This window comes from Haliotis rufescens, unplaced genomic scaffold (assembly GCF_023055435.1).
Source record: "Haliotis rufescens isolate VD_foot unplaced genomic scaffold, xgHalRufe1.0.p SCAF_15, whole genome shotgun sequence".
NCBI classification, from domain to species: Eukaryota; Metazoa; Mollusca; class Gastropoda; order Lepetellida; family Haliotidae; genus Haliotis; species Haliotis rufescens.
In genome coordinates, this window is record NW_025963835.1 from 12,392,648 (window position 1) to 12,407,727 (window position 15,080).

The 15,080-nt window shown below is 39.3% G+C and overlaps 1 protein-coding gene across 1 annotated transcript in view; it reads right to left on the reverse strand.

The window, feature by feature from the left end:
* The window catches only part of LOC124111349 (ATP-binding cassette sub-family C member 9-like), a 78,700-nt gene that overhangs the window by 62,001 nt on the left and 1,619 nt on the right, over positions 1-15,080 (reverse strand). Inside the window, exon 2 of the mRNA XM_048396151.1 lies at positions 8,212-8,391. Within this exon, the coding sequence (XP_048252108.1) occupies positions 8,212-8,391 (180 nt within the window). The remainder of the gene's footprint in view (positions 1-8,211; positions 8,392-15,080) is intronic.

Below are 15,080 nucleotides of genomic sequence, written 5' to 3' on the forward strand. Positions count from 1 at the left end.
CAACATCTACTACAAGCACAACACTAAGGGCCTGGCTGTCCCCACAGGGCCCCCACTACAGCAGGTTCAGGCTTCAGGCTCAGGATCAATAAACACTCCCGGTTTTGCTCTCCAGAATGACACAGTTCTCAGTAAGCCAGGCCTCTGTTGTGGAACATGACAGGTGACATTTACATCGGTGCGATCCATCAGGTGGAAGTGTATACAAGTGATGCTACACCAGGGATGCAGGCGCACTGCATCACTGGTTACAGGGACAGTGTCCCATATCTCCACACACAGAACATAACAACAGATTGTTAGCCAAAGGACATTCTTCAGCTTGAAGAACACTGTGGCCGCTATTTACTGCATGTCTTTGTACTGTAGCATCAGTGCACATGTTATTCGTGAAGTAAGTCTCAGCAGAGTACCTCAATATTCTTGATGCTTCAGGCTAGTTCTTTGTGATAGAGTTCATGACATCAATGAAGAAAGACAATCTCTTGTAACACATCCTAGATTATATTAAACATGAGGTGAGGAACATTGTGACAACTCTGATATCATCCCAGATGTCAGATCTTATCCTGCTATGGGGTCTATGTCATATCATTCCAGATCATATCCTGCTAGGGGGGTCCATGTCATATCATTCCAGATCATATCCTGCTAGGGGGTCCATGTCATATCATCCCAGGTCTCAGATCTTATCCTGCTACGGGGTCTATGTCATATCATCCCAGATCATATCCTGCTAGGGGGTCCATGTCATATCATCCCAGATCTTATCTTGCTAGGGGGTCCATGTCATATCATCCCAGATCTTATCTTGCTAGGGTGTCCATGTCATATCATCCCTGATCTTATCTTGCTAGGGGGTGCATGTCATATCATCCCTGATCTTATCTTGCTAGGGGGTCCATGTCATATCATCCCAGATCTTATCTTGCTAGGGTGTCCATGTCATATCATCCCTGATCTTATCTTGCTTCGGGGTGCATGTCATATCATCCCAGATCTTATCTTGCTAGGGTGTCCATGTCATATCATCCCTGATCTTATCCAGCTAGGGGGTCCATATCATCCTTGATCTTATCTTGCTAGGGTGTCCATGTCATATCATCTCAGATCTTATCCAGCTAGGGTGTCCATGTCATATCATCCCTGATCTTATCTTGCTAGGGTGTCCATGTCATATCATCTCAGATCTTATCCAGCTAGGGTGTCCATGTCATATCATCCCTGATCTTATTCTGCTAGGGGAGCCATGTCATATCATCACAGATCTTATCAAGCTAGGGGGTCCATGTCATATCATCCCAGATCTTATCCTGCTAGGTGGTCCATGTCATATAACCCCAGATCTTATCCTGCTAGGTGGTCCATGTCATATCATACCAGAACTTACCATCTGAAAAACTCAATACAAAGTCACACCAGTTATGTGCCTGGTGTTGGTCATCTGAGGCCACACCCATGATGTGCCCAGTGTTGGTCTTCTGCAACACTCAATAAAAAGTCACACCAGTGATGTGCCCGGTGTTGGTCATCTGTAGCCACACCCATGATGTGCCCAGTGTTGGTCATCTGTGGCCACACCTGTGATGTGCCAAGTGTTGGTCATCTGTAGCCACACCCATGATGTGCCCAGTGTTGGCCATCTGTAGCCACACCCGTGATGTGCCCGGTGTTGGTCATCTGTGGCCACACCCATGATGTGCCCAGTGTTGGTCATCTGTGGCTACACCCATGATGTGCCCAGTGTTGGTCATCTGTTACCACACCCATGATGTGCCCGGTGTTGGTCATCTGTAGCCACACCTGTGATGTGCCCAGTGTTGGTCATCTGTAGCCACAACCATGATGTGCCCGGTGTTGGTCATCTGTAGCCACACCCATGATGTGTCCAGTGTTGGTCATCTGTGGCCACACCCATGATGCGTCCAGTGTTGGTCATCTGTGGCCACACCCATGATGTGTCAGGTGTTGGTCATCTGTGGCCACACCCATGATGTGTCCAGTGTTGGTCATCTGTGGCCACACCCATGATGTGTCCAGTGTTGGTCATCTGTGGCCACACCCATGATGTGCCCAGTGTTGGTCATCTGTAGCCACAACCATGATGTGCCCGGTGTTGGTCATCTGTAGCCACACCCATGATGTGTCCAGTGTTGGTCATCTGTGGCCACACCCATGATGCGTCCAGTGTTGGTCATCTGTGGCCACACCCATGATGTGTCCGGTGTTGGTCATCTGTGGCCACACCCATGATGTGTCCAGTGTTGGTCATCTGTGGCCACACCCATGATGTGTCCAGTGTTGGTCATCTGTGGCCACACCCATGATGTGTCCGGTGTTGGTCATCTGTGGCCACACCCATGATGTGTCCGGTGTTGGTCATCTGTGGCCACACCTGTGATGTGCCCGGTGTTGGTCATCTGTGGCCACACCCATGATGTGTCCGGTGTTGGTCATCTGTGGCCACACCTGTGATGTGCCCAGTGTTGGTCATCTGTGGCCACACCCATGATGTGCCCAGTGTTGGTCATCTGTAGCCACACCCGTGATGTGCCAAGTGTTGGTCATCTGTGGCCACACCCATGATGTGTCCGGTGTTGGTCATCTGTGGCCACACCCATGATGTGTCCGGTGTTGGTCATCTGTGGCCACACCTGTGATGTGCCCGGTGTTGGTCATCTGTGGCCACACCCATGATGTGTCCGGTGTTGGTCATCTGTGGCCACACCTGTGATGTGCCCAGTGTTGGTCATCTGTGGCCACACCCATGATGTGCCCAGTGTTGGTCATCTGTAGCCACACCCGTGATGTGCCAAGTGTTGGTCATCTGTGGCCACACCCATGATGTGTCCGGTGTTGGTCATCTGTGGCCACACCCATAATGTGCCCGGTGTTGGTCATCTGTAGCCACAACCATAATGTGTCCGGTGTTGGTCATCTGTGGCTACACCCATGATGTGTCCGGTGTTGGTCATCTGTGGCCACACCCATGATGTGTCCGGTGTTGGTCATCTAGTGGTGTAACGATACGGCGATACAGTATTGTATCCCGATGCACAGCCCACGATATGATGCATCGATTTGGAAAGCATGTATCGCGATACATACAATATTTTCATAACACAGTTTTACTTACGTAATTTCTTGAGTGTAGTGCACACTTTTTCCAAAAAGCACAGCTGTGTAGAAGGGGGTCGGCATAATACACGAATTAATGAGTTTTGATGTTTTTTTCCCCCATTGAAAGACATTACCGTGAGCACGTAACACCGGAAATACCATGTCAACAAATCCATACTGAAGTTCGCAAATTATTAATAAAATTGCACTGTCTGTCTATAAAAAGTGTTCATTGTATATCTGGACTTATGTTTGTAACTTATTTCATTAATTTTATTCAAAATTCCTTTAAATATTGTTTTAATTAATTTCGGCATGTGTGAAGCGATCGGAAGATCGCACAACTCAACGTTATTTACAGCAACCACGGTCAGATTATTGCTATTGACGCCTTGAAACGAACTTTAGTTGACAGAGAATGGATACATATATCATAAATGCCATACTTTGATTTGTTAAAAGTCATATTTGTTTTTTTGGACGATTCTATGTCAACACGTAGTTCTCGCGATCAGCTGCTATGCTTAGGGTTATTATTATTTTAAATATGTTTAGTAAAGGCTGCATATAATTAAGAAAATAATGGAATATATTATTCCTGATAATAAAAATAGTTTCAGATACAATTTTTGCCGATCCTTGCATTAAAAATCCTATAAAGTTATATCATTGGGTGTGTCTTGACCGAATCACCAGTAGATTCCAAGAATACGTGTGTACAGCTGATTGCTGTGTCCGGCTTAGTTTACGAGAAAATACACAAGGTAATCTTAATCCCTGGATATAAAACAATGCCTAGCTATAGCTGAACAAAAAATACAATTTAAACAGTAAATCAACATGTCTGGTGATTTTTTATCTCAAATTTCAAATTTGTACTGACGAAGTTTCTCGTCACCTGTTCGTTTGCCGGACTTCGCTGAACTTTTTTCTGCGCATAATATTAAAATTTCTTTTTTTCATTGAACCCCCTAGAGCATGTAGAGGGGGGTGCGCATTATACATGGGTGCGCATTATACTCAAGAAAATACTGTACTTTGAAACATGAAATACGTTTAACAGTTTCAAAGCCAGTTTGTTGTTTCAGTAAAACATACTGTATTGCTGACAATTTGCTATAACAGTAAATAAACACCATATATCTTCTTCAACTGTACTTGTCACATCTTTTAGAGAGCAGAAAGACATCAACTTGGCTTAGCTTGTACCAGTAAACACTGTATCGTGATATGTATCGTATCGCGACCCCTGTATCGCGATACGTATCGTATCGCGACCCTTCCGTATCGTTACACCTCTAGTGGCCACACCCATGATGTGCCTGGTGTTGGTCATCTGTGACACTCAATACAAAGCCACACCCTTTGTTTTGCATGGTGGAGGTTATTTGTGGCTGCAGCTGTGCAGGAAGTATAATGGGAGAAACAATGCAAAAAGTATATCAATTTGAGTGACCATATGTTATTTACCACGTGAAATTATGAGATATTGAAATGATCATATTAGATTGCACAAATCTATTTAATATAATTTTATTAATCATATTCTCATGAAATACACAGCAAACATAATCATTTTCCTGTTAATATATTCATCATTTCCAAACTATATACGCTGTGCTCAAAATTAAGAGATCTGAGATCTTTAACATAAGGATTATGATGTTTAATTAAGACACAATTCTGAAGTTTTTGGTAAAACTAAAACTGAGGAAGCTTGTTATGAATCGTCTAAATGCAAGAAATACCAGAAAAAATATGAAACCATCAGGATGCCTCATCATGCTCATAGTGAAACATTACCATGATTACAGTAGTCGCAATACAAAACAAATCCAAAAAACAGTTGGCCAGAGAAAGACAGTGTGCAGCATGCTGAAGTCAAGATATGTAAGATTGAATACCCTTCATTACCTGCCCTGGTGGCTCAGGGGGAAAACACTGGGTTACTATTTAAACACGATATGACTGGTTGCAGGTTCAATTCACATCGTGGACTTTTCATGTGAAAGAAATTGTAACTTTTAACCAGTAAAAATCAAAATCAGATACATATTGAAAAGCTGTTTACATTATTCAACTCTAAAACCTAGGTCATGCTATTCAAATGTAAAACCTCCAAGCAGTTCTGACTTGAAAGTAGAACCACTCACAAGATTTCTATGAGATACACGATACCTACAATACTATAGGCAATAGTGGCAAAAGGATTATAAAAGGAACCCTTGACTTTCATGTTTAATTTTGACCAGTGACAAAGAAACGGTTTAGGGTATAGGCCAACCTCAATCCAACCCTTTCGATTTAGGATTCTAAAATGTGGTGTTAATTAAAATATTGTAGCAAAGTTACTCTCTAGAATGAATGGTTGCACTAGGCATAAGGTTGCCATGGTTACCATGGTTACCTTGATTTTAATAAAGACCAGATATCATTTGTTCCACAGAAAGATTTATGTGACTGCGAGCCATCAACCTGAATCACCACACACAGCTGATCAAAATTTTATTGCATAAGGCCATCCTTCAAACAGCACAATCATCATGATCAGCACAACCTGGATAAAGAGAGTCTGGTCCTCGTTCTAATCTCTTGTCTATCCTACTTCACATCTGTAGCAACAATCAGCCAGTGCACTCCACCACTGGAGTGACGTTCACACGATGTCTTGCACATCCAGAACTAGGCCAGTCAAGAATTGGAATGATGTGAAAGATTAGCAAACAGCAAACGACTGAAGAACCTGGCCCCAGTTATGAAATGTAACTAGATACAGGTTGCTCATGGTCCTGTGTACAGAACACAGGTCACAAATCAGGTTAAGTTGAGCAATGTTGGTTGTTGGATGGGTGACCACATTTGCCGGCTTGACTTGTGAGACTTTCTACGGCTTCGGTACTGCCCCACACTGCAGTTTCTCCTTATTATAGCGACTTTGTTCGAAATATGCCTCTGTTCTCCCAGCAGTGAATGGGTACCCGGTAGGATGAGATGGCAATGTGACCTTCTAGTCCCCCACAGACAGTATGGACTGTACACTCCCGAGGGAGCTGAGAATGAAAATGGAGTGCACACAGAGCCACTGACCAGGACAATGATGCAGGGCTTTGAGCATACTGAGCCTTACGGTCTGGAACTCAAGCATTACAAATATGCACATTATTACATGAACTTGGGCGCTCCCATGTCAACGCCAGTCACCACCAATAATGGAGAGACATCATGGAGAAATATTCAAAAACATTTCCATGTACCAAGGGGGCTAGCAGATCAGTACTAATCTGAGATTTACCTGAGTGACTTATTTGGAGGGTCCAGGCTCAAAGCCTTCAATTGTAGGGTTCCCAGGTTAAAAAGTGGGGGTTCCCAGAGAAATGTCAAAACTTGAATACAGTACTCCTGTCACAAGTGACATGAGATTGTGCATGCTTAGAGGTTGTCAGTTAAGTATAGATATGGACTTCCCCAACAGAAACAAATCTACAAGAGCTGCCGCTAGAAGGTCATGAGGCTTTCAACTGTGTGCTGTGTTTTTAAGATGGTTACGTACAGCAATTACTTTTAAGTGGTACCAAGTTAGGAAATAACAGCATACATTTGGAATTTCCTTTACATCCATACAAATACTCTACATACACCGTATACCTACTCCGAGCCGACCAGTCCTTGTTTTAGCCCCAAAATGCCAAGCACTAGGCAGGGTAACAACAAGTTCCATCTTTTAAACATCTTTTGGTATGACGTGGCCGGGGATTGAACCACGAAGTCACTGAACCTGACCACTTGATCCATTAAGTTACCCCTTACGACCTGCATAGGTGGCTGGGGACCTTAGCTCACCTGGAATCCTGAGGGTCACAATAAAATGCATAATGCCATGGGAACAAGTCTAAATTCACAAGTAAAACACAAATTAGTTATCGCAACAACCTCTTGTTAGCATGGTTAGCTGGACCACTCTGAGAAATTAAAGCCAAACGGCATAAATCAAGTATCATGATTCGCGATATGTATCAATACATGAGGTAGGCATATTATGACACCCGTATTCAACACACAAAAATCTCACTACAAGTGGTGTTATGATACGGCGATACAGTATTGCATATTGATATGAAGCCCACGATACCTCGATAAAATGATATTGTAAAAACATGTGATAAAGAACAGAAACTGTTCAACCATTTACGCATTTTCTCTGATATTTCCCAGTAGGCTATAAATAGCTTTCACTGTGTCATTTAACCTATATATTTCTGCCCCATAATATCCCATCTTCAATCTCTGAATTTCAAAAACCAATGATGCAGGGTTGTGATTCAACTGCAAAACGAAAGAATATCAACTTATGAAATAAAAGTACTGAATGGGGATGTGAATTCTATCGCACCCGTTGAATACATACATGAAGGGTACATATCGTATAGCAATCCCACTGTATCATTACACCTCCAGGAACAATCTCATTCAAATCAGATCTTAGTTCTCGCTATCTCTAAACAAAGATCTGAGGACATCCCATTACAGGTCACGTCAGAACGACCTTTCATCCGACCAATCAAAGCGTTGCTTACCAGATCATGAAAGTGACAGTCGGAATGTGTTTCTGATCATGCAACCTCAAAAATGTTAACACGGGGTATTCCTAACGACAATAACGGCCCGTACGACTGATTCCGTCAAAATTATCGTCTATCTCTCGCTTCCATGGTTAAACATTTGAACGGAGGAGGCGTTGCACAGTACGTGGGAAGCACTGCCATACAATCTGAACCACATATTAGACATTCCAGAATGTTCGTTTGTTCAGTTTTTAAAATTTAAATCAAGAACCATGTCAACATATTTTTCAAGCGTAGTCTGAAATGGAAATCACCAGGTTGAAATGAGTGCCGTAAGCTGGAGAAAGCTGCTTTCTAATTGGCTGATGTCGACTTCTTGCTTGTCATTTCAGTGGTCGGTCAAAGTTCGCGAAAGTTCATTCTGACGTGACCCGTAATGGGATGTCCTCAGATCTTTGTTTAGCGGCAGCGAGAACTTAGATCTGATTTTAATGAGATTGCTTCCAGCAACTACTTTCATTGACCTTACCTCTGGTACTCGTCCTAGATCTTCAAACTGCAGTGGGTGTTTGTAGCCCTCCACCATGAGGTCAGTGACCCACCAGAACACTGCCTTGGACAGGAAATTGACGTACGAGTGGGCATACCGCGTGTGCTCCAGGTCTTCCGGGGGCTGCTGTAGTCGAGGGCGTTTGAAGAAGTAGTACCTCTGGAACAGATTGTAGGACAACTACATTTTTACTTTGAATCTTTTGGTGCATCTTCCTGATGCAAGGGAGTTAACTGACTATAAAAGTCCAGTTTCCACCCTTGCTGGACTAGGCTGGAATTCCGTAGTCATAGTTTGGCTGGTCTATTGATTCTATGCATAGTTCAATCAAAATCGCATAACTAGACATCCAGTTCGCAAACAACATGTTTTTTAACATGCAGATTTCAATCGAGTACAAGATTTGTCAAGCATGTGTACACGGGTGACGACAGACATTTTCCAAATCTTTTCATGTTATTCATCAAGGTGCTAACGTGTATTGATGCACTTCACGAGGTAAGACCCAATTTATTAAAACAGATCTTGATTATTGATTAGATCGTCTTGACTGGGTGCTGCCATATTGTTTGAAGCAAGAGCTCAGTGTTATATGAGAGGTGGAACCTGATTGGTCAAAAGGAGGGACGTAGAAGGGACATATCTCGTAATAGGCACTGGTGCCAATACGATCAAGCCACAAAATTCCAGCCTAGACTTTTATAGTCAGTTATCAGCCCTGCCTCAGAAAGATGCTTTTAGTGGTACAAACAATAGGAGTGGATCCAGTCAATAATGATGTTACAACCAATTCACTACACTAATTGTGATAGGAGTGGATCCAGTCAATAATGATTTTACAACCAATTCACTACACTAATTGTGATAGGAGTGGATCCAGTCAATAATGATGTTACAACCAATTCCCACCAATAATTATCATGGGAGTGATCCAAACATTGATAATGATTTTACAACCAATATCCAACACTTATGTAATAAACTAGAGTAAATAAGTACAATCTCAGATCTCTGATGACTATTTTACATAAATTAATGATGTACTGCTGTTAATGTAATTGGAACATATAATTAAGTACCCGCACTTTGATGACATATAGAGCTACATAGAGCCCCGGAAATAGAAATTAAAACTGACAAAATAATTTAGCTGGGGAAGAGTAATTCGTCACAAAGGTCCACAACATCAGCTCACAATGACACAGGCCAGGTGAGCTGAAAATAGTTTACTATAAACATGCTAAAAACAGAGAGGTCAAGTTATAGGACAAAGATAAAAGTTTTACGACATAACAATTGATAAGTTAATCAATCATAAAGGAGTAACAATATATGATATGGAGTAAAAATTAGGTCAATATGCAGATAATACACAGTTATTTTTCGATGGAGCTGAAGAGTGTCTTAGAGCTGCAATTGATACTTTGAATCTATTTTATAGAATATCTGGCCTTTAACATGTTTAAGGTACGTATTGACAAAACTAAAGCTATATGGATAGGTTCAATGGCAGGAAGCAGCATCAAACTCTGTGAGGACATAATACTAGACAGGCATGAGGGAAACTTTGAAGTCTTGGTAATAATATTTAATGTCACATTACATGATCTATGGGTAATAATTACAAGAAAAAGACTCGAACATATTAATAGATTACTTGGAAGCTGGAAAAAAAACCACCCACCTGATGATTTTATTGGAAAATTGAATAAACTATTTTATACAATCATTTGGAATAACAAACCAGACAAAAAAAATCTACTTTTTTAAGGAAATATGAAGAAGGTGGTCTGAGAATGATAGATACCTGTTAATTTATTGATTCATTGAAATTATCATTTTTAAGGACAAGTTTACAAAAACAGACTTTGTCAACATTAAAGAACTTTCAATCAAAACAGATATTCCTTTTGGGGGCAAAAATTTATAAGTTTATTACTTTGAAAAATACCTTTTGGAGGGATATAGTATATATTTGGGGTAATTACTACAGAAAACATAAAGTTGACAAACAAATCATTGAAGACATTTTATCAGAGCCAATATGGTTCAATCACCAATTTAAAAATAATTTCATTCTACAACATTGGTTTAATAAGGGTATTCATAGTTTAAAAGATTTATGTAGCAACAACAGATTTGTAACATTTGAAGAATTACAAAACAAATTTCAAATTAAAGTTTTACTTGACTACAACATGTACAACAGAGTAATGCTAAATATCCCTAAATCATGGAAAAAAGCAATAAATGGCAGATTTTGTATCACAACTAATTTATACATAAATTTTTTTTTGAGAGACTTGTTGATGTGAACAAAGGGCTACAGAATATTTTATGATAAACACATGGCTACAACTAACTTTCCTCTGATGTGTGATAAATGGGAAAATGAACTTAATCAAAGCATTTTATGGAATAATGTTTCCTCTAATTGTAGACATGGTAGAATGATGTTAAACTAATAGATTTCCAGTACAGATTCATAAATAGAGCTCTTTATACCAAAATGGAATTATTGAAAATGAAGTTAATGGATGATGATACACTGATCCCTCGCTATTGTGCTCTTCGATAAAGCGCTACCTCGGTTACTACGCGCGGTAACGCATGGCTCCCAAAATTTATGTACACTTTTATTACTGAGAGTTTTACACAGACATAATTGTATTGTTGTTCGTTGTTCATTTGCACATAACGCTTTTCATTGCATAATCAACGGTTTATCGCTGAATGGAGTTCTAATAATCTGTTTGAAAACATCTGCGGCAAGTCCCAAGTGTATATACATGATGATATATGCTCTTCTTGTGTCTCTGAATCTGAAAACTTATACCATTGGATGTGGAATGCGTTTTTGTAAAGGAATTTTGGTTAGAAATTGAAATGTACCTAAACTCGAAACTTGCATAGGATATTCATATTATAATTGCCATTCTTGATAAGTTATTTTACTACAACAAAAACAACTATCTTTTCAACCATATAATTCTTCTTGAAAAGAAAAACAATCACCAGTCAAGCATTAAGAAAACTCCATTATGCTTTCCTTTCTTCATAAAAATATTGAAAGATGTATGTAAAATAGAAAAAAATATCGCTATGAAAAATAGCAGCATTAATAAATTTGACAGCAAATGGAAGGAATTATCAGCCTACTTAACATGCTTAATATAATTTTTCAGTCAATCAATATATGTACATACCCATATCTGATCATGTTTTAAGATTCTATGAATTGCTCCACTTGTATACCTCATGTACCAATGTTACATTTATGTCTACTGAACATGCTGAATTGAAATAAAAATATTAATAAAAAAGTAAAAAAGTTTATCAATCATACTCTATGTGTACAGACAAATATCCAGACCTGTAATTAATCAATTTACTGCTAATTACGAACTTGGCTGATCCCTTAAATGGTCTCAATTGAATGTTATGTCTCTTATCATCCATCATAACCATATTGTTAACCATGGCAATTTTAATAAATATAAACAATCCTATGGCAGTGAATTATTAATTTAGTATCAATGTTCATAACTTTGTTCTGATGAGGTATCAACATTAAGAGCTTATCTGTAGAGTATCAATATTAAGAGCTTATCCATACAGTATCGATATTAAGAGCTTATCGGTACAGTATTGATATAAAGAGCTTATCCGTACAGTACCGACATTAAGAACTTATCCGCACAGTATCGATATTAAGAGGTTATCAGTACTGCATAGATATTAAGAGCTTATCGGTACAGTATCGATTTTAAGAGCTTACCCGCACAGTATCGATATTAAGAGGTTATCGGTACAGTATCAATATTAAGAGCTTATCCATACAGTACCGATATTAAGAGCTTATCTGCATAGTATCGATATTAAGAGGTTATCAGTACAGTATCGATATTAAGAGCTTATCCGCACAGTATTGATTTTAAGAGCTTATCAGTACAGTATCGATATTAAGAGCTTATCCGTACAGTACCGATATTAAGAACTTATCTGCACAGTATTGATATTAACAGCTTATCCGTACAGTATGGATATTAAGAGCTAATCCATACAGTATCGATATTAAGAGCTTATCTGTACAGTATCAATATTAAGAGCTTATCCGTACAGTATCGATATTAAGAGCTTATCCAGACAGTATCGATATCAAAGAGCTTATCCGTACAGTATCGATATTAAGAGTTCATCGGAACATCAATATCATGATATCCGATGACATCCCTACTTGTGATATCTATACAGTTTGTCATTAGTATTCCAACCAAAGAGAATATTTAAAGATTCAGTTAGTTTCTCTGCAATATGCATACTCTCAGTATTTTCACAAGACAGTTTCGTAGATGGAAAATATTCCATGTTTCACTGCTATATGAAAAACCTGTCTACATCTTCTCTTTTAGGCTAAAAAATATAATAGTCTTGGTTCTCAGACACCGCCTGCATCATCATAAAGTCTGCCACATGTTTTGTTTATATTTCTATTTTAAAAAAAAATATATAAATCCTAATACATAAAAACAATGCGCTCCAATATAGCATGCAATTACTTCCTTTTACAAGCGCACTGCTTATGGTCATGGCGGCAATAGGAGTTTGTATGCTTTTTTATGCAGGGAGGCCCTGTCCCAGGTTGATGGTACACAACTGTTTATTTGGTTACATACTAGCTTGAACAAGCAAAAAAAGAAAAAAAGCACCGCCCGCCCACACTATATTTTCAAAAGCCATTGCCTGAGAACCAATTCTTTTATTTTTTTAAGCCTTACTGATAAAGTGTCACAAAACAGTTTTACTGCCTTTGATTGGCTATGTGACATGTGTGTGGCTGCTTGCACTAGGCTGGGATTCAGCCGGTTGAAAAGTACTCAAGTACTGGCCCACTGCGATACCATGCTACAGTTTGATGTAGATACACCACTCTGAGCCGACCACTCCTTGTTTCATCCCAATAATGATAAGTTTCAGCACAACAAGATGCAACAACTCATTATGATGACCTTTGCTATTTGCATGATTCATTTCCTTGGGAAACTGAAGAGCAATTAACACATTTTCTTCTTCAAATGGAGAAATTGACGGATCCCTGTTTATTGCTGATGGGTTGAGACTTGAGAGTTATGTGAGATGTTGCCAGGGCTCGATTTAAGGTACTTGATTTAACTTGCACTATGTGTATGTTGACATGGAAACCAGGTTGCATCCTGGTCCCATAAATTTATCAATGTTGAGACAAGTGCAGATAATCTTGAAGTACCCACCATTTGATGATGTCATGCCCCAAAAAGCATGTCAAATTACGCATAACACGGGGATGGATGATGTAGTATGGTAAATAAAGCTTTGAGGTATTGTTCAAAGATAGACACAAGTTGGTGAGACAAATTGCAAAGACTTTGACATGCACTTGGTGCATGTGTAGACATAAATGTAGCGGCCATAAAATTTCCGAGTCCCGTGATTCGAACCACGGACCTTCTGATCCGAGGTCGGACGCCTTGTACACATGACCAAAGAGGTTAACCCTGTCAGCAAGCTGACAAGGTAAGGATGTCATCTGTGGGATGACTCCAAGCCCTGCTACATAAATATAATGTTAGGGTTATCAGAGATCTGTGATTTAATTATTTAGACTAGTTAATGCATCTGAGTTTCAACTTTGATAAATTTATGGGACCAGGGTGCAACCTGGTTTAGTCTGGAGCAACTATGTCTTCACGTCAACATGCACCTTGTGCAGGTTAAATCAAGTTCCTTAAATGAAGCCCTGACTTTATATTCAACATGGGCCATGGCCTCTGTTGAAACATATATAATGATATAATATTGACAGAGAGGCAACAGACAGCATTCAAGAAAGGCTTCCACTTATATAACATTTGTTACATTTCTAAATGTCATTGTGTGTTATTTAAGATGTTATAGTTACCTTTTTTAGCATTTTGAGTTTTACATTTGTGTTTTTTTCTAATCCATCAAACATTGGGACTTGCAAAAGAAGATCAATTGGACAAAATATATCAGGAACAGGCACTTTTTCATTAATCATTAAAATAAAATTTAAACATCAGTTCTAAACAAGCCATCTGTGTTAAACATTCGAAAAAATATAAGGCCACACTTTCTTTTATTTCATTTTTCACAGTTCATTCCAGCTTTTCCACCATGTCCACAGGTTGGTTGAAAAAAAATTGAATAGCTATGCCTATTCTTTATTTATTGATATCAAAGTCCTTCTGCCGGGGAGTAAAACTGCAGGTGGCCTCTTGAATCACTGATACTATGTGATAGTGGTGTAGAGTGTAGACATGGAATTTATATGTAAAGAATCTCACCGAAGTCTTTTGATATCACATATATCAACACTAGGCTTGTCAAGGATTTTTTTCACTTTTATCAACGAGTGTTGATATATGTGATATCAAAAGACACGAGGGTGAGATTATATTTATCATCCAACATCATTCTTCCAACTTTTTCAGTTTGTAGACAGTAATAAGCAGTGTCTTATGTGTAAAAAGTTCTGCTTACAGCTTCAGTAGCAGAGCCATTAGTGATGTCATTTGATTGTGACGTCATGGTAACCAATGACGTCACAATGGTCTGCAAAGCATTGTGATGTAATGTCATTGATCTCAGCGTTATCTCCTGTGGGAGCCAGTTTGGGATGATAAATAACATTTTACATTGTATAACAGGGTCCATATTACTAGAAGGATACAAAATAAAAATATTTTATGATTAATTATTTCTGGATCGGCCGCTTTTCAGTAGGGTTGCGGGCCCGTGAAACAATATGTTTTAATAAAATGTGTGACCTAAAATGAAAAAAGAACTTC